The sequence below is a fragment of the Solanum dulcamara genome, chromosome 1, assembly GCF_947179165.1.
Source record: "Solanum dulcamara chromosome 1, daSolDulc1.2, whole genome shotgun sequence".
Lineage (NCBI taxonomy): Eukaryota > Viridiplantae > Streptophyta > Magnoliopsida > Solanales > Solanaceae > Solanum > Solanum dulcamara.
The window spans coordinates 74,943,746-74,968,045 of NC_077237.1; the positions used below are offsets into that span (position 1 = coordinate 74,943,746).

The window sequence follows — 24,300 nt, forward strand, 5'->3', positions numbered from 1 at the left end:
CTTTATCAAACCTACATAATTAAGAAGATCAGTAAAACATATTTAGCAACTCATTCCTTCATCATCTCATACTCACATAAGGGCTCATTTTAGGAACCTCTTAGCTCAACAACATTGGCACATAAATAATTAAATAAAATGGAGACCAAGTTCATTCAAACATGTACCATACCAAGAAACTCAATTTTTCATGGATATCTAACCTCAAGACAAGAATAGGGCACATGGGTGGACTCAGCCCATGTTTTGGTTAGCCTTACATACCTTACTGAAGACTTAAAGAAAACCTTGTAGTTGGGTCTTCAATGGAGGACTCAAATCTTGAAGTTCTTGGACTCTTTTTTTTGTTGGAAATGGAGAAGAAGAGAAGAGACAGGAGCTAGGGCTTTTAGAGAGAGAGTGAGGGCTGAAGAAAATGGTCCCAAAATATACAAGGCTTGGGTATATATAATTTGGGACAATTCCCAAATTGCCCTTCCTCCAAAATTCTGAAAAATTAGGCCAAAACGCCCTTGGCACGATAGTGGCGCGTCGCGCCCTTGCAGCACCAAGGCCAATTACGCCTAAAAACCTGCACACCTCGTAGTGGCGCGCTGCGCCAGAGACCAAACTACTGAGGCATGTTTCTGGCGCGATAGTGGCGCGTCGCGCCCTTACAGCGCCAAGCCCATTGTTCTGAATTCTAGAATTTTGGCCTGAAAAACCCTGCACACTTTTAGTGGCGCGTCGCGCCAGGGACCTAACTACTGAGGCATGTTCCTGGCGCGATAGTGGCGCGCCGCGCCCTTACGGCGCCAGGGCCATTTCCCCAGCAGTGGTAACCCAGGCCAAAATGAAGTCCCTATCGTGCTAGTTCGTCTTTGAATCGTCATATCTTTTGGCCCCGAACTCCAAAATATACGTTCTTGGTGGCGTTGGAAAGAAGACTCGACGACCTTTAATTTGATAGTTCGTGGGCCACCCAGATTAAAGTCTTTCAAACAATAGGGTCATTGAAAGTCGACCCTTACGTGAACTCGTCCTAAACTTAGCCACGACGGATCTTTTGGACTTATCTCGGTCCTAGGGGTCCTCAATGACCCCACATCACCTCCAACGCTCTTAAACTCCTCAAGGACTCATCTTAACTCAAGCACATACTTCGAAATAAATACGATGGGCCCCACACGTGTACAAAGAAGGCCCGAATCTTGGGAAAAAGTTTGAGGGGTGTTACATTATCTCCCCCTTGGGATCATTCGTCCTCGAATGACGAGCAACCAAGAATAGACTCGGGGTACAAATCACAATCAAAATTCAGTCATTCAATCAATCAAATTCTCAATCAAATATCAATCAAAACTCAAAAAGGTACGAATGAATTCGAGTCAAGGAAGTGGTCATTACCTTCAATGCTCTCCTCGGTAGGCACGAATAGATGTGGGTATTTAGACTTCATGGCTTCCTCCGCTTCCCACGTGGCTTCCTCAACAAATTGGTTCCTCCACAAGACTTTGACTGAGGCGACCTCCTTGTTCCTCAATTTGCGGATTTGGCGATCAAGGATTTGGATTAGGACCTCCTCATAGGATAAGCTATCCTTAATTCCAACGCTTTCAATAGGGACTACCAATGAGGGGTCACCCAAGCACTTTTTCAACATTGAAGCGTGGAACACCGGATGAATAGAAGCTAGTTCTGAGGGTAGGTCTAGCTCATAAGCGACACTCCCGATCCGCCTCAAAATTTGGTACGGGCCAATGTATCGAGGACTAAGTTTCCCCTTCTTTCCAAACCTCATGACCCCCTTCATGGGTGACACTTTCAAATACACCCAATCATCCACCTCAAACTCTAAGTCTCTCCTCCTCACATCGGTGTACGATTTTTGGCGACTTTGGGCTGTCTTTAGCCTCTCTCGGATAACTCGTACCTTCTCCATGGCTTGATGGACGAGGTCAGGTCCAATCAACTCGGCTTCACCAACTTCAAACCACCCAATGGGCGGTCTACACCTCCTCCCATACAAGGCTTCATAAGGAGCCATTTGAATGCTTGCATGGTAGCTATTGTTATATGCAAACTCTATAAGAGGCAAGTGATCGTCCCAATTTCCCTTGAAGTCAAGCACGCACGCTCTCAGCATATCTTCTAATGTCTGAATTGTGCGCTCTGCTTGGCCATCTGTCTGGGGATGGAATGCTGTACTCAAGTTCACCCTCGAACCTAATCCCTTCTGAAAGGATTTCCAAAATTGGGAAGTGAATTGGGCTCCTCTGTCTGAGATAATAGACAAAGGGACCCCATGCAGTCTGACGATCTCCTGTATATACAACTTTGCATATTCTTCTGCGGTGTCAGTAGTCTTAACCGCCAAGAAGTGAGCTGATTTCGTCATTCTATCCACAATTACCCAAATGGAATCATGGTGCTTTTGGGACTTCGGCAAGCCTGTAATAAAGTCCATGTTGATCATCTCCCACTTCCATTCTGGAATTTCTATGTTTTGGGCTAGACCACAGGGCCTTTGATGCTCAACCTTCACTTGTTGACAATTCGGGCATTTGGAAACGAATTCTGCAATATCCTTCTTCATTCTGCTCCACCAGTAGTTCTCTCTTAAGTCATGGTACATTTTTGTGGAACCCGGATGAATAGAGTATCTAGAACTATGCGCTTCGGCCATGATCCTCTCTCGAACATCATCAACATCCGGCACGCACAATCTATTTTGGTACCGCAACACACCATCTCCCCCTTAGGTAAAAACCATTACCTCTTGTTTGTGAACGCCTCCCTTCAATTGGAGAAGGATGGGATCTTGGTCTTGCTTCTCCTTCACCTCTATCACAAGTGAGGACGTAGACCCATCCTGAATGATAACTCTGCCTTCATTGTTCTCTTCCAGATGAACTCCCAATCGGGCTAATCTGTGTACCTCCTTCGCCAATTCCCTCTTTCCTTCCTCCACGTGGCTAGTGCTACCCATGGACAACCTGCTAAGAGCATCAGCAACAACATTAGCTTTACCTGGATGGTAGAGGATGCTCATATCATAGTCCTTGAGTAGCTCAAGCCATCTCCTTTGCCTAAGGTTGAGTTCCTTCTGGCTAAAGACGTATTGCAAGCTCTTGTGATCGGTGAATACATCGATATGCACTCCATACAGGTAGTGGCGCCAGATTTTAAGTGCAAACACCACAGCTGTCAGCTCAAGGTCATGAGTTGGGTAATTCCTCTCATGAAGCTTAAGCTGTCTTGAAGCATAGGCTATCACCTTTCCCCTTTGCATCAACACACAACCCAAACCAACTCTGGAGGCATCACAATAAATCACAAAACCTTCTGTTCCATCGGGCAAGGTTAGAACAGGAGCAGTGGTTAGCTTGGTCTTCAATTTCTGGAAACTCTCCTCACAAGCATCAGACCATTGGAACTTAGCCTTCTTTTGGGTTAGCTTAGTCAATGGTGATGATATGGATGAGAATTTCTCTACAAACCTTCGATAGTACCCGGCCAAGCCCAGAAAGCTCCTTATCTCTGTTGGGGATGTGGGTCTAGGCCAATTTTTCACAGCTTCTATTTTCTGAGCATCCACTTGAATACCATCTCCAGATACAATGTGGCCTAAGAAGGCCACCGATGCAAGCCAAAATTTACATTTAGAGAACTTTGCATACAATACCTGGTCCCTCAAAGTTTGTAGAACGACTCTAAGATGATAGGCATGCTCCTCTTCATTCTTGGAGTAAACCAGAATATCATCTATGAATACAATCACAAACATATCAAGGTACGGTTTGAATACTCGGTTCATGAGATCCATAAAAGCAGCGGGAGCATTAGTCAACCTAAAAGACATGACCAAAAATTCAAAGTGGCCATAATGAGTCCGGAAAGCAGTCTTCGGAACATCGCATTCTCTCACCTTCAACTGGTGGTAGCCGGATCTCAAGTCTATCTTTGAGAAACAAGTGGCACCTTGAAGTTGGTCAAATAAGTCATCTATTCTGGGAAGAGGGTATTTGTTCTTTACGGTGACCTTATTTAACTGCCTGTAGTCGATACACATTCTAAGGGACCCATCCTTTTTCCGCACAAATAGGACCGGAGCACCCCATGGCGAGACACTCGGTCTAATAAATCCCTTATCTAACAAGTCCTTCAGCTGCTCCTTCAACTCCTTCAACTCGTCCGGAGCCATTCTATATGGGGGAATTGAGATAGGCTGGGTATCAGGAAGAACATCAATCCCGAAGTCGATCTCCCTATCAGGAGGGACTCCAGGCAGATCTTCAGGAAAGACATCCGGAAATTCGTTGACAATCGAAACCGACTCAAGGGATGGAGACTCAATGCTGTTATCTTTCACTCGGACAAGGTGATAGATACACCCTTTTGAGATTAGCTTCCTGGCCCTAAGGTATGAAATAAACTTACCCTTAGGCGCAATAGGACTACCCCTCCATTCTATGACAGCCTCATTCGGGAATCTGAAAGTGACAATTTGAGTTCTACAATCAATAGAGGCATAGCAGACATAAAGCCAGTCCATACCAAGGATCACGTCGAAATCAACCATGTCTAACTCAACCAAGTCAGCCAAGGTATCCCTGTGATGAATTGACACAGTGCAATCTCTATAGACTCTCTCAGCTAAGACAGAATCACCGACAGGAGTGGCCACACAAAAGGGCTCAAGAAGACGTTCAGGGATTTTATTGAACTTACTAGCCACATAGGGAGTTACAAAAGATAAGGTGACACCTGGATCCATCAACACATAACAATCAAAGGAAGAGACTCGAATCATACCCGTCACGACGTTTGGAGAGTTCTCCTGATCTTGGCGACTACCCATGGCATATAGGCGGTTTGTACCTCCACTCGTACCTAGAGTAGCGCCCCTATGATTTCCTCTAGCTGGTGGTGCGATGGCAGAGGACTGGGCCCTGTTCCCCCATGTTGGACATTCCCTCAGAAGATGGCCCATTTGGCCGCATTTATAACAACCAACCCTTCCTGCTCTGCATTCTCCCAAGTGGAGCCTACCACACTTGCCGCATGGTGGCTTTCCCTTCGAACCCTGACTTACACTGGCCGGGGATTGAGAAACCTGGGGTCTGAAATTCTGGCAACTTTGTCCCTGCCGATCATACCTGTCTTGCGGCATTGGTGCGCTGGCGGTAGATGAGGCATAGGTGGAAGGCCTCTTCTGGAAGAAGGACCTGTTGCCCTTGCTTTGCCTCTGTTCATTCTCATACCCAGATGACCTTGCCTTTTTGCTCAGGTGCTCTTCTCTGTCTTTCCTCTTCTCCTCCTCTACCTGTTGAGCATACACCATTAATCTGGAAAGGTCCATATCCGAGATCAACAATGCTGCCTTGCATTCCTTCTTCACATGCCTCCCTAATCCGGAGATGAACTTCCTCATCTTCGACCTCACATCAGGAATCATTTCTGGAGCATACCGGGACAGCTGGATGAACCTTAGGCCATACTCCTTAACCGACATTCCTTTCTGCTTCAGATTAACGAATTCCTCCACCTTCGCTTCCCTCAATTCTCGGGGAAAGAAGTGGTCAAGAAAAGCCCCCTCGAATTCATCCCATCTAGCAGGTTCAGCATCTTCACCTCTACTCTGCTCCCATTGATTATACCAAATATTTGCCACATCTTTGAGTTGATAAGACACCAACTCGACCCCCTCGATTTCTGTAGCGTGCATAGCTTTTAGAATCTTCCACATTTCATCAATGAAATTCTGGGGATCTTCATCAACCTTAGAACCCGTAAATGCCGGTGGGTTCATCCTCAGAAAGTCTCTAATTCTAGTGGAAGCAGATGGTTCCTGGGAACTAGAGCTGAGAGTCGGCGAACTCTGATTGCCACTTCGGGCGGCCATTAGTTGGGTGAGCATGGCAATTGCCCCTCGAAATTCAGCTTCTGATGTGGGTGCAGGTGGAGTAGATGGCACTTGAGGTGCCTCCGCATATCTCGCGGGTCGGCCTCTAGCTCTTGCTGGGCGTGCCTCTGACTGTGGCATCCCTGCATTATCAATATTCCTCTGGCTAGCGGTACGTTTAGGAGGCATTATCTGTAATGTATGAACGCACGAATTAGAAAGGAAGTTTCATGGAGTTTAACTCCATCGCACGAATTCAGAGTATGAAAGAAGTGAAATAATTCCTAATGTCTTATAGCCTCCTGATTATAAGTGTGGTGCACAACACACCCATAAGAAAGACTCTACTAGACACGGCTTCATGGACTCCCTAGGACACTTGAACTCTGCGCTCTGATACTATGTTTGTCACGCCCCGGGAGGGTACCCTAGACGTAACCGGCACCCGAAGGCCATCTCTGACCTCCGGGCGAACCACTTGGGACAATCACTCATTCATTCAAGCACATTCTATTAGCATAAAACTCAATTTAAGAAATACTTCTCATATCATAAAGGCCGAAGGCCAAATATTTACAATCAAGACGATAATCAAAATAGGAATCCTCAAGATGGCCGCTCGACCTCCTCACATCTTAGTCTATGAAGCCTCTATTCAAGTCTAAAAGGTGCCAATGACAAGTCCATGGCTACCGACAATCTAAATAAAGAAGAGACAATCCAAAAACTGTACAGGAAGGCCCAATATCCTCCAGGAACTAGGAGGACTCACCGACTGGCTGAAAGTGTAAGTTGATCTTCAACGGAGCGCCGGTTGATGATCTCTAGTACCTGTCTCTGCATCATGAAACGATGCAGGCCAAATGGTGTCAGTACATGGAATGTATGAGTATGTAAAATGGCCGAATACAACGAACATCAAGGAAGAATAAATCAACTCGGGAGCTCAACTCAAAAGGGATGACAACTCAATCAAATGTCCTAAGTCTAAACAAGGATATGATTTAGACTGGACCAATCATATACAATTCAACTCAATCTGACTCAGAGTACTATCAACACTTATTTGGGAGTTTCTCTTAACCGACAACCAACACTTACGAGCCAGTGAAGGTACAACGAAACGACGTCGTTGCCACGCCCGTTCATACCTTTCCAGGGCATGAACGACGAACACTCATGGATCCAATCCAACCAGGTCCTATAATGTCAGGACAAAAGCTCTCGGGGAAGCATCCGACTTTAACGGTTCAATCCCCCCTACGTTTGGCAACACAGGTATTGGGTTCGAGTATGGACTATACTCTTGCCCAATTCGGTGCTCGATACTCCTCCTAAGACTCAATGCTCATAAAACTCCATCAACTCAACTCAATCAACTCATATCAACAAGTCTCATTACAACCTTGTCGACTCATCAACTCTGTCACAATCAAATATCAATCTCAATGCTCAATCTCAATCATATCTTCAAGGAAGCTTTAAATGCACATGTATAACATCATCTAGATATAATCAATCATTACCTCATCCATTTGAGAAAATCCTCATGACTCACCACATCTTCGAGATTTCAAATCGACATTTTTATAATAGGCAACATTTTTAAGAAAGTAATATACTTTATCAAACCTACATAATTAAGAAGATCAGTAAAACATATTTAGCAACTCATTCCTTCATCATCTCATACTCACATAAGGGCTCATTTTAGGAACCTCTTAGCTCAACAACATTGGCACATAAATAATTAAATAAAATGGAGACCAAGTTCATTCAAACATGTACCATACCAAGAAACTCAATTTTTCATGGATATCTAACCTCAAGACAAGAATAGTCACATGGGTGGACTCAGCCCATGTTTTGGTTAGCCTTACATACCTTAGTGAAGACTTAAAGAAAACCTTGTAGTTGGGTCTTCAATGGAGGACTCAAATCTTGAAGTTCTTGGACTCTTTTTTTTGTTGGAAATGGAGAAGAAGAGAAGAGACAGGAGCTAGGGCTTTTAGAGAGAGAGTGAGGGCTGAAGAAAATGGTCCCAAAATATACAAGGCTTGGGTATATATAATTTGGGACAATTCCCAAATTACCCTTCCTCCAAAATTCTGAAAAATTAGGCCAAAACGCCCTTGGCGCGATAGTGGCGCGTCGCGCCCTTGCAGCGCCAAGGCCAATTACGCCTAAAAACCTGCACACCTCGTAGTGGCGCGCCGCGCCAGAGACCAAACTACTGAGGCATGTTTCTGGCGCGATAGTGGCGCGCCGCGCCCTTACTGCGCCAGGGCCATTTCCCCAGCAGTGGTAACCCAGGCCAAAATGAAGTCCCTATCGTGCTAGTTCGTCTTTGAATCGTCATATCTTTTGGCCCCGAACTCCAAAATCTACGTTCTTGGTGGCGTTGGAAAGAAGACTCGACGACCTTTAATTTGATAGTTCGTGGGCCACCCGGATTAAAGTCTTTCAAACAATAGGGTCATTGAAAGTCGACCCTTACGTGAACTCGTCCTAAACTTAGCCACGACGGATCTTTTGGACTTATCTCGGTCCTAGGGGTCCTCAATGACCCCACATCACCTCCAATGCTCTTAAACTCCTCAAGGACTCATCTTAACTCAAGCACGTACTTCGAAATAAATACGATGGGCCCCACACGTGTACAAAGAAGGCCCGAATCTTGGGAAAAAGTTTGAGGGGTGTTACAACTTGAGTGAGTTGTTATGTATATATATATATGAGTTGAGATCCTGAGTTGATATTGATGTTTTCTTGATGTTTGTTTCATCCGGCCATTTTACATACTCGTACATTCCATGTACTGACGTCATTTGGCCTGTATCATTTCATGATGTAGAGACAGGTACTAGAGATCATCAACCGGCGCTCCGTTGAAGATCCACATACATTCCCAGCTAGTTGGTGAGTCCTCCTAGTTTCCGGAGGATGTTGAGCTTTCTTGTATAGTTTTGTTGTCTTTTCCTTTATTTTGATTGTTGGTATCCATGGGCTTGTCATTGGCACCTTCTAGACTTTGATAGAGGCTTCATAGACTAGAGTGTGGGAAGGTCGGGTTGCTATTTTTGAGAAGTCTTATTATACTTGTTTTGATGAGTTGATAGTGATTGGCCCTCAACCCTTATATTATTGAATAATGTGTCTATGAGTGAGTATTCCTCCGAGTGTATGTGAATGAATGATAGTGTGACTGAATCAGGTGGTTCGCTTGAAGGTCAGAAATGGCTTTCGAGTGCCGATCACGTCTAGGGTACCCTCCCGGGGCGTGACAAACATGGGCATCTGGTCGGTTATTATTTGATTATACTTGTACTTATCTTATGTTGTTATTGTTGTTAGCACTCTCTGATAGGTTAAGTTGGATTATTCCCTAGGTGGCTACGTGATTAGCAGTGACAACCAACTTTTCTTTCTTGATTAGTTGACTATTATAGTGCCTTCTTATTGTAACTAGGTTGTTGGCTTGCGCTTTTAGGAGCATTTCTTGACTTTGTTCTTTTCTTTAAGTATCCTATCTCTTTGCCCTTATTTTCTATACTATTTTGTTTTAGCTCCTGATTAGTTACTTGCGCTGTATTTACCTTGTTATATGTTATCTATACTTGTTTTATCTGTGGAGCTCAACCGTCCTATGCCTATTGAATATCATTTATTTGGTACTCATACTACACTTCTGCACCTTGAAGATCATAGTATGAGTTATCGCCGATGATTTGGTCTTGGTGCATAGCAGCTTGCATTCAAAGATTTGGGTGAGCTCCTGGATTCCGAAGTTACCAATTTCCATCTATTTTGGCTAGGCTAGTCTTTATGTTGTATTCAAAGATAGTCCATACCTATTTTGCACTTGTAAAACCCGTTCATTCTTATTTTGATTAGATGCTTAAATACCTACTGATGCTAGGTCTTAGGGATGGTTCTCGGATATATCGATGTTTGTTCTCTTTCTTCACATTATTATCGGTTTCTGCTTTGTTTGTTTCTCTTTCACTTTATAGCCCGTTGCTTCTGGCTCTACTCTATGGGTTAGGATTACCTATTGGTTGGTTGGAGTAGGTGCCATCATGACCTCAGGAATCGGGTTGTGAAACCCTTACTTGTATTTATCCATGTTAAAGATTTTTTATTTTTGTTATTAATAAAAGGCCGCTAGACATATTGTCTAGCGGTATAAAATTTTCAGTTATATTATTGTATAATTTTTTCTAAAAATAATATTAATTATCTTAATGGATGTATATTTTTAAAATACTTGACAATTATAAAATATAATTGACGTATAAAAAAAGTGTAGCTGTCATTTGTGTATTTCTACGTCCTCTGATGAACGTGTCAATAATATTCCTTCTGGAAAAAAAATCACTTCTGCATATATGTTCTATATGAATATTTTTATAATCAATTACATGAAAACCTATAGCAGACTTTTCTCTCCTATCATGATAATAAAATGATATCTTCGAGGTGAGTGTGAAATTTCAAATTTACATACTTGGATTATTGTTTCCAAAAATTATTTTAACTTGTTATTATAAATTATCACTCTTAGAAATATATTCACTATAGGAAAGTGTACATTTCCAATATGACATCTTTTTTGTTACATTTCACCCAAATAATATATAAAAGCACAAAATTAGATATCTTTTCAAAAGATTAATTCGAGATATGGCTAATTAATAAGAATAGAGAATTGTAGGGACTAATTGATTTTATTAAAATATTTCTCATATATAGTTGTACTTTATTTAATGCAGAAATTATTACAGATTAAATCTCATTTACTCATTCATAAAAATATTTCTATATCATTTCAAAATATTAATTCGAAATATGGCTAATTAATAAGAATGGAGAATTGTAGGGACTAACTCATTTTATTAAATATTTCTCATATATAGTCAATACTTTATTTAATGCAGAAATATTACATATTAGATCTCATTTACTCATCTATAAGAAAATTTCATATTCAAGGAATTCTCATTTACTTTTAGTGATGTAATTTAGTTAACATATAGTTGAAGATTATTGTAATATTTTAGTCATTTAGTTAATAATACTTTATTTAATGCAGAAATATTACATATTAGATCTCATTTACTCATTTATAAGAAAATTTTCATATTCAAGGAATTCTCATTTACTTTTAGTGATGTAATTTATTAACATATAGTTGAAGATTATTGTAATATTTTAGTCATTTAGTTAACAATACTTTATTTAATGCAGAATATTACATATTAGATCTCATTTACTCATTTATAAGAAAATTTTCATATTCAAGGAATTCTCATTTACTTTTAGTGATGTAATTTAGTTAACATATAGTTGAAGATTATTGTAATATTTTAGTCATTTAGTTAACAATACTTTATTTAATGCAGAAATATTACATATTAGATCTCATTTACTCATTTATAAGAAAATTTTCATATTCAAGGAATTCTCATTTACTTTTAGTGATGTAATTTAGTTAACATATAGTTGAAGATTATTGTAATATTTTAGTCATTTAGTTAACAATACTTTATTTAATGCAGAAATATTACATATTAGATCTCATTTACTCATTTATAAGAAAATTTTCATATTCAAGGAATTCTCATTTACTTTTAGTGATGTAATTTATTAACATATAGTTGAAGATTATTGTAATATTTTAGTCATTTAATACTTGTATTTATTAACGTTGCTATATAAAGGTTTCTCATTTCCACCTTTTACACACAAATTATTGCAATCATCTCTTCTTAGATCCCTGATTAGCTATTTTCATTGTTGGAATAGAAGTTGCAATTTGCAAAGAGTTTTAGAATGAGTAGTAGTCAATGCAAATTGTTTATTTATGAAGAAATCATAATCAATGTACTGAATCGCCTGCCTTTGAAATCACTAGCAAGGTTTAAATGCGTATCAAAGAACTGGCGGAAGTACATTGCTGAAATTTACCGTTGTCGTCTCCAATGGCCCAAGCCCTTCCTAATTGGTTTCTTTTTTGTAGAGAAACGTTTGCAAAGTCATTTCTTCTTCTCATACAAGGAATCACCATTGTTAATTGGTACTAGTTTGGATGAGTCTGTCAATTTTATCGGTGACAGAGTGTATGTTGTTGCTTCTTCTAATGGGTTTTTACTCTGCAACAAGCTTAGAAGTAGACAAAGGATTTATTATGTTTATAATCCTGCAACAAAGCATCGTTTTGAACTCCCTAAAACCCCAATCTCTATGAAGGATCCATACGTTGGATTTATAGTAAAGGAGACAGATGAGTCTGTATCATTTACTATAGTTCGTTATGTAGTAACTACTCCAGTAAGTAGGAATAACTTCAGGTTCCAGTATAGTTTAACAATTGAAAGTTTCTCTTCAGAGACTAATGAGTGGACTGCTAATTCAGTAATTGAGGATGTACCTTTTGCATTGTACCCTTCTAGGGATGAGATTTCGTCATCCTCAGCTGGTGTAGTTAATGGAGTATTCTTTTGGCTAGATAATTATGGACAATGGATGACTGTTTATGATAGTGTAAAAAAGTGTTTTTGGGCTTTGGAATTGCCTGAACGGAGGACGGTGATCTATCCCGGTTATTGTTGTCTTGGATTATCAGGCGGGGAACTCTGTTTTGCATCGACTGGTTGGACAACCATCACTTGTTGGCAACTCAACAGTTTTCCTAGTCGAGATTCCATATGGGTTAGGACCTTTGCAGTAAATGTTCCTTCTGTAGTTCAGAAATGTCAAGAGGATTTTGGACTTGGAGGAGGCAGTTCTATTGATAGGGAGGTTAGGAACATAGTTTTTCACCCTGCTCTCCCGCACATCTTGTATTTGCAAATAAGAAGCATGGTTATTTCTTATGACTTGATAACAAATAATGCTGAACTTGTGTATGATTTTGGAGAAGCTTGGCGGAAGACAAAACACTACAAATTGTTTTCCTATGAGTGGCCTCAATGGCCACGTCTCCAGTAGGCTATCAACAGGTATTACGTGATTCAATCCATTGTTTCAAGGGTGCTGCATTTTTGAAGGTGTTGGCTTGGTGCTGCTGTTATCTTTTGGACATTCTAAGTGTTGTTGTTTTGGTGCTTGTAATTTTTAAAGATTTCTGCTAAATTTACTTTTTCTTGTGGCTGAGTAATTCAATAGATTTTGCTTCTGCTTGGGGATGAATATGGGTGATCTACTGATGTCTTCCTTGAGATTTTAAAGCCTTATATAGCATTTTAAATTCAATAGATATTTTCCTTTATTGTACATCAAAGATTCACTAAAATAGCTAGCGAACATTAAGTAATATAAGTGTTTCATTTTGAAACCCGTCAACAAATTGAACTTGAAATTGACCTTTCCCACAGTTAAACAAGTATTAAAATTGAAAAATGTACAAACTTCATTTCACAATCAAAAACTTACTAAATTTTGAAGCATTGCATCGATAGTGTCAGGATTGACATAAACCTGGTGGGCAGTTGGGTCATCAGTAGCAATTTAATTTTTAACAATCCAACTTGACTCAGTTTGGTATGGTTTTCCTCAAAATCGACTAATTCGGTTTTGTCAGGGGATATTGAAGAAACCATATTGTGAAGATGTACACATAATAAAAGGTATATCAAACGCAGAGGGATCTCAACTATTAAATGAGACAACCAAAATGGGTCCATGAAAATTTTCCAATAATATTCATGTTTAAGCCAACGTGTTTTTAGGGCTCAATGTCACGACCCGAATCCGGGTGTGGTGGCATTTATCCTTTCCCACCAGACAAACCAGCCTAAACCCAAACGAATACAGAAGCAGTTTTAATAGATAGATAAGTATTTAAGAGCGGAATTCTTAGTCAACTACAATACCCTAAAGGTCTGGTTGTCACATGTACAAGACTTTAATACAACATAAACGAAAGATAAATACAATTCTCGATGCTTTTGTTTCTCAAATAGAACAAAGTATAATGAAAAGAGAAAAGTGAGATCGCCAGCGTCGACAACTACCTCTCAAGTATCTTCAAATAGCCTCGGATGAAAGGAAGTTGTATTAATGCCCGGTCTCCGAACCTACACAAGTGTAGATAGCAAGGAGTGAGTACCAAACAACACAATACTCAATAAGGAAGACACTAAACATAAGTAAAGCTAAAATGAAATAAGTACTCTTGATATGTCATCCGAACCTCCATAACTATAACGTGCAAACAGAATATCCCAATCTATCAGTATAAAACTCATGTAGCACGTAAGTCAAAGTCTATCTCAACAATTCAGATAGGCCAAATAGGTATCAACCATATCGCATGTAAATCAGTTACAATTAATCAAAGGGAAAATCCTCATATAATCAATCAGATGCAATGCAAATGCAATGAGTGTCCAATCAAATGATGCATGCATGTCCATGCAACCACCATACTACGTGGCACGTCCCTCAAATGTCATAATTTAACAACCACGGCGTGCGGCACATTTCTCAAATATCATAAAATAATAACCACGGTGCGTGGTACACCCCTCGAATGTCATAAAGTAACAACTACGGCATGTCATGCGTCTCTCAAATATCATAAAATAGCTACCACGATGTGTGGCTAGTCCCTCAATTTTCATAAAGTAACAAGTGCATCGTATGGCACATCTCTCGAATACTCTTTGTTTTTCTCTTTAATTATACCTTAACTGGAACCATTTTCCATCAGCATAATCATCAATTTGGACTTTAATGATAAGATTCAACCCAATGCATATAAAAATGCTCATTTAATCAATGGGAATATGATGAAGTCCAATGTAATACACAATTCATATAAAAAATATCACAATGTAATTTCCATAACGAGTCGACAATGTTAATCTATTCAAATATATCACTTCATTTAATCAAATTTGCCTTTATAACCCCAATAATCAACCTTAGGAGTATTCATGATTCAAAATTAACCCTAAACCCCAGTTCACATTCCTTCATAACGCATGTAACAATAATACAAGGTTCTACAAAGCTTATGAAGGTATAGAGTTTCACTTGCCTTAGTCTCGACCTCGACTACTCCAAAATTTGAGCCTTTCCCTTTCGTCGACTATCTAAATCGATAAAATCTAGCTAAATATGAATTCCAAATAAAATACGAGTTCAAAGAAACCAATACATTAAATTTGAAAACCGAGCCGAAATTGACATCAAAACTCAATTCCAAAATCGAGGAGTAAATCTAGAATTTTTGGATGAAAAAGTTTTTCAAAGCATTAGGAATCTACTGGTGAAAACCAATTCAAAAACGGAGTTAAAACCAATTTAAAATCAATATTTTACCAACATTCAAATTCTTGAACAAAACCCCAATTTTTATGAACTCCAAACACTGATTTAAGGCTAAAATCGAAGTTAAATTAGTGGGTAATGAAAATTCGTGATAAAATAGCTTACCCAACTGAAAACCCTCAAAAATCTCCTTGAAATCGTCTGCCCCAAGCTCCAAAATCACAAAAAATTGTTAAAAATAGGGTTTCCCAACATTTTGGGAAGGTTACTGTTTTAGGGATTTTTATCCCTTTGTGATTGCGGCTCATTTAGCCCCGGACGTGATGCACTACTTTAAAATCCATAGCGATCGAGACCTCAACCTTGTGAACGATAGGGTCAGGGCCATTCGACCCTTTATGATCACGATCAAGGCTCTACAAACGTGGAGGCCAACAAAGGCCTACTTTCACGAATGCAGCATTATGCAAATGTGGAGGCCTACAGAGGCCTGCCTGCATGAAGCAACATAATGCCTCGCGAAGGCGATGAAGGGAATTTGGCACCAGATATCGATAATATCAAACAAATTTCAAAGTTCCAGAATTGACCCTCGAGATTCATTCAGAATTCTGTGCACACATACCTTATATGCTACCATACTAATTTTGACGTTCTAGATTCAATGAAACCATCGGAATTCTAGTTTAGGTCCTCAAAACTCCAAATTAAGTTCGTAACCTCTAAAAATTCATCCACGATCACTCGAAGGCCTAAAATCATCCCCCAAATTCAACGGAGTCGTTAGAATTCAATTTTGAGCACCAGTTCTCCAAATTTTAGTCACAGTCAACCCTATGATCAAAATTTCAAGAAATTTCAACTTCAGACCTCAAATCCTCGATATAACTCCGAATCTAATTTCGTCAACTCTCTTAAACCAAATTCCACATTCTAGAGCTGATAGAATTGAGATAATTCCATTTTGAGACTTGAAACTGCAAATGACACCAAATACCACTTTTTGACTACTTAACCTTTCAAATCTTAAATATTTCTAAAAACCTTAACTTTTCAAAAAAATTCAAAAAATCGACTTCGAATATTGATCAAACATGACTTGAGGAAACTATCATGTCATGCCCCAGGAGGGTACCCTAGACGTGGCCGACACTCAGAAACCATTTCTGGCTTCCAAGCGAACCACTTAGCCTGATCACATATCTGTTCATTCATTCAATCAGTAGAAGACTTAAAATAAAGAGAATATTTGGCGGGCAATCCAAATCAACGATCTAACTCAAGAAAGAAAGGCCATGGGCCAACAAATCAAACTCCAATCTTTGTCATTAAAATAATTTGACAAGAATAATTCAAGGAAAGAAAATACTCAATCGACCCATCACTATCTAGTCTATGAATTGTAACAACCCCTAAAATGTTGTATGTCGGTATTTCAATTCTCGACAAAAATAATAGAGCCTTTGTATTTTGGGCATACCTTTTCATAGGTTGGTCCAAATTAGGTGATTCAAATTTCTGGGTAATCACAACATCCTTACCTACAACTTTCATGAAGAACATAACTTCAAATTGGGAGTATAAGTAGGTCAAATAAATTAATCTTTGCAAGATATAGTGCTGTGACGGAATTGAGTGTTGATAGAAGAAAATTCATATCACACTGTAGGTTGCTCCAAATTGGTTGATTCTTGAACGATATGAAACTAGACTTCCATATCTACAATTCTTATGAAGAAACCAAATCCTAATAAGGAATTTATCTTATTCAAACGTAGCTTCGAAAATGAGTATTCTGTTAAAAAGAACTCATCTTACCTACCATGGAAACATCTAGATGCATTTGACATCATGCATGACATAAATTGTCCTCCATTTAACATCATCCATGACATCAATATATTCCATTAAATTTTCAGATTTTTCTTTATAATTATTTTATTTATTGTTAGGTCCCTCTTTCCCACCTATAAATACCCACCTTATTTCCTCATTTTATTCATCAAGCTTTCCTAAGCATTTCTTCTCTCTATATACTTCTTCTCAAATATAGTTTTAGTTTTAGTAGTATAAAAATACTACTCCGGTTATTCTTATACTCCGGGTAGTACACAAAACGCTCCGGCGAGGAGAAAAGGCTAGGGATCCAAGAGTATTCCAATTCGGAGTAAACCTTCGGATTTAAGGTATGTAAGGCTTTCATAGCATTGGATTGAGTTCGTCCATGCGCCCAATATTTAAATTTATTATAATTGAGTTATAGTTGAGTTTTATTCAAATCTTGAATTCTAGATGAATTAATTCTTCTTCTATTGAGTTTGATATATTTATGCATTAATATTATTATTATTGTTATCTCTCATATTATTGGAATTATTGTTCATGGCTACTTTCCCATGAATTCTAATTGATTTGATGTTCATGAATATTTTTACATATGTTTTGAGTAAAGATGTTGGCTTTTTATTATTTTTATTGATAAAAAGAGAGTTATATGAATTAATACTATATATGTATTTTATTGAGTTTTGAAAGAGTAAAAGAGTTGAATTTGAATGAATTTGAGAAAAATGATATTTTGAGCAAGATGTTTTGATGAGATGTAAATGATGTTTTTGGAAGTATAATGATTGATGAACATGAAATGAGATGAGTTTGATGATTTAAATTAAAGTCCAATGAGACTAGATGATGAGTTTAATATGAGCACATATTTTGGGAGTAGTATTGAGCACCGAGTTGGGTAAGAGTTTAATTGACTCAAACCCCAGAACTACGTAGCCAGCGTAGGATGGAGGCTATGCCTCTTAAGTCCCAAAAAGAGGACTTTGATGAGTGGATCCAAGATGGTGATGTCCTTTACCCTGGCAAGGTATTGGATGGATGTGGCAACGACATCGCTTCGTTGTATCATCGCTAGCTCATAAGTGATGGTTGTCGGTTAGAGAAACTCCCAACTGAGTAAGCATTGCTTATTACTATTATTTTTATTATTATATTTTAAACTTGCATTACATATTCATGTTGAGATGATGTTGAGTTCTGAGCTGAGTTTTCTTGAGACGAGTTTCTTGATATCTGTCCTTACCTTCCTGCCATTTTACATACTCGTACATTCCACGTACTGACGTCATTCGACCTGCATCGTTTTATGATGCAGATACAGGTGTTAGAGATCCTCAACAGGCGCATCGTTGAAGATCATTTCTTTTCAGCTATTTGGTGAGTCCTTCTTATATTCGAAGGAACTCCTTATCCTTTTATTATTGTTGAGTGTGATGTTTCTTTTGAGGTAGCCATGGACATGTCATTGGCACCATCTAAGAGTATTAGAGGCTTCATAGACAGAGTCTGATGATGTAATCGGAGTAGTTCTCCTTAGAAACTACTTCTTCTAAGAATTATATATTTTTCCTTTGATTATGACAATCCCACATTAGTATTATTAAGTCTTCCGCTGATGAACAAATGAGTAATGAGACCAAGTGGTTCTCTCGGAAGCCAGAGATGGTTTCTGAGTGCCGGCCACGCCTAGGGTACCCTCTCGGGGCGTGACAAACTTGGTATCAGAGCACAGAGTTCAAGAGTCCTAGTGTGTCTATGAAGCCGTGTCTAGTAGAGTCTTGTTTATAGGTGTGTCGTGCACCACACTTATAATCAGGAAGCTATAGGACATTAGGAATTATTTCACTTCTTTCATAATCTGAGTTCGTGCGATAGAGTTTAACTCTATAAAAGCTTTCTTTCTAATTCGTGCGTTTACACGTTTCAGACATGCCTCCTAAACGTTCAGCTAGTCAGAGGAACGCTCCCAGCACTGAGGTTCCACAGTCAGTGATGCCTCCACGGAGAACTAGGGGCCGACCTGCAAGTTCTACTGAGGTACCCCAAGTACCTACTGTTCAGACCACTCCTACTTCTGAGGATGATTTTCGAGGAGCGATTGCTATGCTCACCCAGTTGGTGGCTGCTCGAAATAGTAGCCAGAGTTCACCAACTCCTAGCTCTAGTTATCAAGAGCCGTCTGCTGCCACGAGGATCAGAGATTTTCTGAGAATGAATCCACCGGTCTTCACGGGTTCTAACATTGATGAATACCCCCAAAATTTCATTGATGAGATGTGGAAGATACTAAAAGCGATGCATGCTACAGAGATTGAGGGTGTTGAGTTGGTGTCTTATCAACTCAAGGATGTCGCAAATGTCTGGTATAACCAGTGGGAAGAAAGTAGAGGTGAACATGCAGAGCCTGCTCTTTGGGATGAGTTTGAAAGAGCATTTCTTGATAACTTTTTTCCCCAAGAGCTACGTGAAGCAAAAATTGAGGAGTTTGTGAACCTCAAGCAAGAGAGTATGACTGTGAAAGAATATAGTTTGAAGTTTATTCAATTGTCCAAATATGCCCCAGAAATGATTCCCCATATGAGGTCTAAGATGAGGAAGTTTGTCTCTGGCCTAGGCAAACATGTAAAGAAAGAATGTAAGGCAATGCTAATGATTTCTGACATGGATTTTTCTAGATTGATGGTGTATGCTCAGCAGGTTGAGGATGATAAGAAAAAGGACCGAGAAGAACACCTAAGCAAGAAGGCTAAGTCTGCTGGGCATGAGAATGAGCAGAAGCAAAGGAAGGGTAACAAGTCTTTCTTTCAGAAAAGGTCTTCCAATTATGCACCTTCCCCAACAAATACTTTTACACCTAATACCAGGTATGATCAAAGATCTCTAAGTCACCAAAACTTCCGATCTCAAGGTTCTCAGTCCCAATTAAGTATGGCTCAAGGTTCTAGAGGGAAACCACCATGTGCTAGATGTGGAAGGCTCCATTTAGGAGAGTGTCGTGTGGGCACCAATGCTTGCTACGGATGTGGAAAGATAGGTCACTTCCAGAATGAGTGTCCTTCAAAAAGGCAGGGAGATGGAAGTAGTAGAGCTCAGTTTTCTTCTACAGCTCCACAGAATAGAGGTAATCATAGAGGTGCAGCTTCAAGTGCAGGTGGGGGAACCAACCGCCTGTATGCTATGGGTAGTCGTCAAGACCAAGAAAACGCGCCCGATGTTGTTACTGGTATGCTTCGAGTCCTTTCTTTTGATGTGTATGCATTACTTGATCCAGGTGCTACATTATCTTTTGTGACTCCTTACTTGGCTAGTAAATTTGAGATCCTTCCTGAGTGTCTTCTTGAGCCTTTCAGTGTGTCTACTCCTGTTGGTGATTCTATCTTAGCTGAGAGGGTCTATAGAAATTGTACTGTGTCAATCTATCATAGGGATACCATGGCTGACTTAGTTGAGTTGGACATGGTTGATTTTGATGTGATTCTTGGTATGGACTGGCTTTATTCTTGTTATGCTTCGGTTGATTATAGGACTCGAATTGTCAAGTTTCAATTTCCAAACGAGCCTATCTTAGAGTGGAAGGGGAATTCTGTAGTGCCTAGGGGTAAATTTATTTCCTACCTTAAGGCCAGAAAATTAATCTCTAAGGGATGTATATATCATATAGTTCGAGTCAAAAATATTAATGATCAGACTCCATCTCTTGAGTCAGTTCCCATTGTGAATGAGTTTCCTGAAGTCTTTCCTGAGGATCTACCCGGAATTCCTCCTGATAGAGAGATAAACTTTGGTATTGATATCCTTCCTGATACACAACCTATCTCTATTCCTCCTTATAGGATGGCTCCTGCTGAGTTGAAAGAACAACTGAAAGACCTCCTAGATAAGGGGTTTATTAGGCCAAGTGTCTCACCCTGGGGCGCTCCTGTCCTATTCGTGCGAAAGAAAGATGGGTCCCTTAGAATGTGCATTGATTACCGACAACTAAACAAGGTCACCATTAAACACAAGTACCCTCTCCCCAGAATAGATGATTTATTTGACCAACTTCAGGGTGCCACATGTTTCTCTAAGATAGACCTCAGATTAGGCTATCACCAGTTGAAAGTGAGAGAATGTGACATCCCGAAGACGGCTTTTCGAACCTGCTATGGTCATTTTGAGTTTCTTGTTATGTCCTTTGGATTGACAAATGCTCCAGCAGCTTTTATGGACCTCATGAACCGAGTATTTAAGCCATACCTAGATACGTTTGTAATTGTCTTCATCGATGATATTTTGGTCTACTCTAGAAGTAAGAGTGAGCATGCTAATCACCTTAGGATTGTCCTTCAAACTCTTAAGGAGAAGGAGTTGTATGCTAAGTTTTCAAAGTGTGAGTTTTGGCTTGAGTCTGTAGCATTCCTAGGTCATATTATATCTGGGGATGGAATCCAAGTTGATACTCAAAAGATTGAGGCAGTTAAGAACTGGCCCCGACCCACCTCTCCAACCGACATAAGGAGTTTCTTAGGTTTGGCTGGTTACTACAGGAGGTTTGTTGAGGGATTTTCATCCATATCCTCACCATTGACTAAGCTGACTCAGAAGAAGGCTAAGTTTCAATGGTCTAATGCTTGTGAGAAAAGTTTTCAAGAGTTGAAAGCTAGATTGACTACTGCTCCAGTACTATCCCTACCCGAAGGAATGGATGGTTTTGTAATCTATTGTGATGCTTCAAGAGTTGGGTTGGGATGTGTATTGATGCAGAAAGGTAAGGTCATTGCCTATGCCTCCAAGCAACTTAAGACTCATGAGAGGAACTACCCCACTCATGACCTTGAGTTGGCAGCTGTGGTATTTGCTCTTAAGATTTGGCGTCACTATCTTTATGGTGTACATGTGGATGTGTTCACAGACCATAAGAGCTTACAGTATGTATTCAGCCAGAAGGAGCTGAATTTGAGGCAAAGGAGATGTCTAGAGTTGCTCAAGGATTATGACATGAGCATTCTCTACCACCCAGGTAAAGCAAATGTAGTTGCTGATGCTCTTAGCAGGTTATCTATGGGGAGTACAACTCATGTGGAAGAGGAAAAGAAGGAGTTGGCAAAGGAAGTGCATAGACTTGCGCGTTTGGGAGTTCAACTTATTGACTCTAGTGAGGGTGGTACAATAGTACGAAATGGAGCCGAATCATCTCTAGTTGCAGAGGTGAAAGAAAAGCAAGATCAGGACCCTATTCTTCTTCAACTGAAGGATGAGGTTCACAAGCAGAAGGTAATGGCTTTTACCAAAGGGGGAGATGGAGTGTTAAGATATCAAGAAAGATTATGTGTTCCAAGTGTTGATAGTATTAGGGAGAGAATCATGAAAGAAGCCCATAATTCTAAGTATTCCATCCATCCAGGTTCAACAAAGATGTATCATGACTTGAGAGAAGTATACTGGTGGAGTGGAATGAAGAGAGATATAGCAGAGTTTGTGTCCAAGTGCCCAAATTGCCAACAAGTTAAAGTTGAGCACCAAAGGCCTTGTGGAGTGGCTCAGAATATAGAGATACCGGAATGGAAGTGGGAAATGATCAATATGGACTTCATTACCGGTTTACCACGAACCCGCAAACAACATGACTCTATTTGGGTGATTGTGGATAGGATGACCAAATCGGCCCATTTCTTGCCGGTTAAGACTACGAACACTGCAGAGGATTATGCCAAACTGTATCTTAGAGAGATTGTTAGACTGCATGGAGTTCCTTTGTCTATCATCTCTGATAGGGGAGCTCAATTTACTGCTCAGTTTTGGAAATCATTTCAGAAGGGCTTGGGTTTAAGAGTGAACCTTAGTACTGCTTTTCATCCGCAAACAGATGGCCAGGTAGAGCGTACGATACAGACTTTGGAGGATATGTTAAGAGCCTGTGTTATTGACTTCAAAGGTAATTGGGATGATCATTTACCTCTTATTGAGTTTGCATACAATAATAGTTTCCATTCGAGTATTCAAATGGCTCCTTATGAAGCTCTGTATGGGAGGAGATGTAGATCACCAATTGGTTGGTTTGAAGTTGGTGAAGCTGAGTTGATTGGACCAGACTTGGTTCACCAAGCTATGGAGAAGGTGAAAACCATACAAGAGAGGTTGAGGACTGCTCAAAGTCGCCAAAAATCCTACACTGATGTTAGAAGAAGAGATTTAGAGTTCGAAGTGTACGATTGGGTATACTTGAAAGTTTCACCCATGAAGGGTGTGATGAGATTTGGAAAGAAAGGGAAGCTTAGTCCCCGCTACATTGGTCCTTATCAGATTATGAGGAGGGTAGGTAACGTAGCCTATGAATTGGAGTTGCCTCCAGAATTAGCTGCTATTCATCCTGTGTTTCACATCTCTATGCTTAAGAAGTGTTTGGGAGATCCTTCACTTGTTGTCCCAGCTGAGAGCATTGGGGTGAAAGAGAGTTTGAGTTATGAAGAGATTCCAGTTCAAATTCTTGATCGTCAGGTTCGCAAATTAAGAACTAAGGAAGTGGCATCTGTCAAAGTCCTATGGCGAAATCAATTTGTTGAAGAGGCTATATGGGAAGCTGAAGAAGATATGAAGGCTAACTATCCTCATCTATTTATGCCTTCTGATGACGATATTCAAGGTAATATTCCTTACTTCTACCTTTGAGTCGATGTTTATTCTTGAGTTTGAGTCATTAACCATTTGAGTATCGGAGTTGATGTATTGATGATATTCATTCTTTATGTCTCCTATTTTCATCTTCATTCGAGGATGAATGATCCCAAGGGGGAGATATTGTAACAACCCCTAAAATGTTGTATGTCGGTATTTCAATTCTCGACAAAAATAATAGAGCCTTTGTATTTTGGGCATACCTTTTCATAGGTTGGTCCAAATTAGGTGATTCAAATTTCTGGGTAATCACAACATCCTTACCTACAACTTTCATGAAGAACATAACTTCAAATTGGGAGTATAAGTAGGTCAAATAAATTAATCTTTGCAAGATATAGTGCTGTGACGGAATTGAGTGTTGATAGAAGAAAATTCATATCACACTGTAGGTTGCTCCAAATTGGTTGATTCTTGAACGATATGAAACTAGACTTCCATATCTACAATTCTTATGAAGAAACCAAATCCTAATAAGGAATTTATCTTATTCAAACGTAGCTTCGAAAATGAGTATTCTGTTAAAAAGAACTCATCTTACCTACCATGGAAACATCTAGATGCATTTGACATCATGCATGACATAAATTGTCCTCCATTTAACATCATCCATGACATCAATATATTCCATTAAATTTTCA

General features: G+C 39.6%; 1 protein-coding gene across 1 annotated transcript; it reads left to right on the forward strand.

Annotated features, from left to right (window-relative positions):
• The first annotated feature begins 11,716 nt into the window (after positions 1–11,716).
• Positions 11,717–12,874, forward strand: LOC129894178 (F-box protein At5g49610-like). The gene has a single exon (XM_055969739.1). The coding sequence runs from the start codon at positions 11,717–11,719 to the stop codon at positions 12,872–12,874; it is 1,158 nt and encodes a 385-aa protein (XP_055825714.1).
• Positions 12,875–24,300: the final 11,426 nt, after the last annotated feature.

Bases quoted from the DNA above. Each gene is read 5' to 3' on its own strand.
- LOC129894178 (XM_055969739.1), top strand. From the start codon at position 11,717: ATGAGTAGTAGTCAATGCAAATTGTTTATTTATGAAGAAATCATAATC.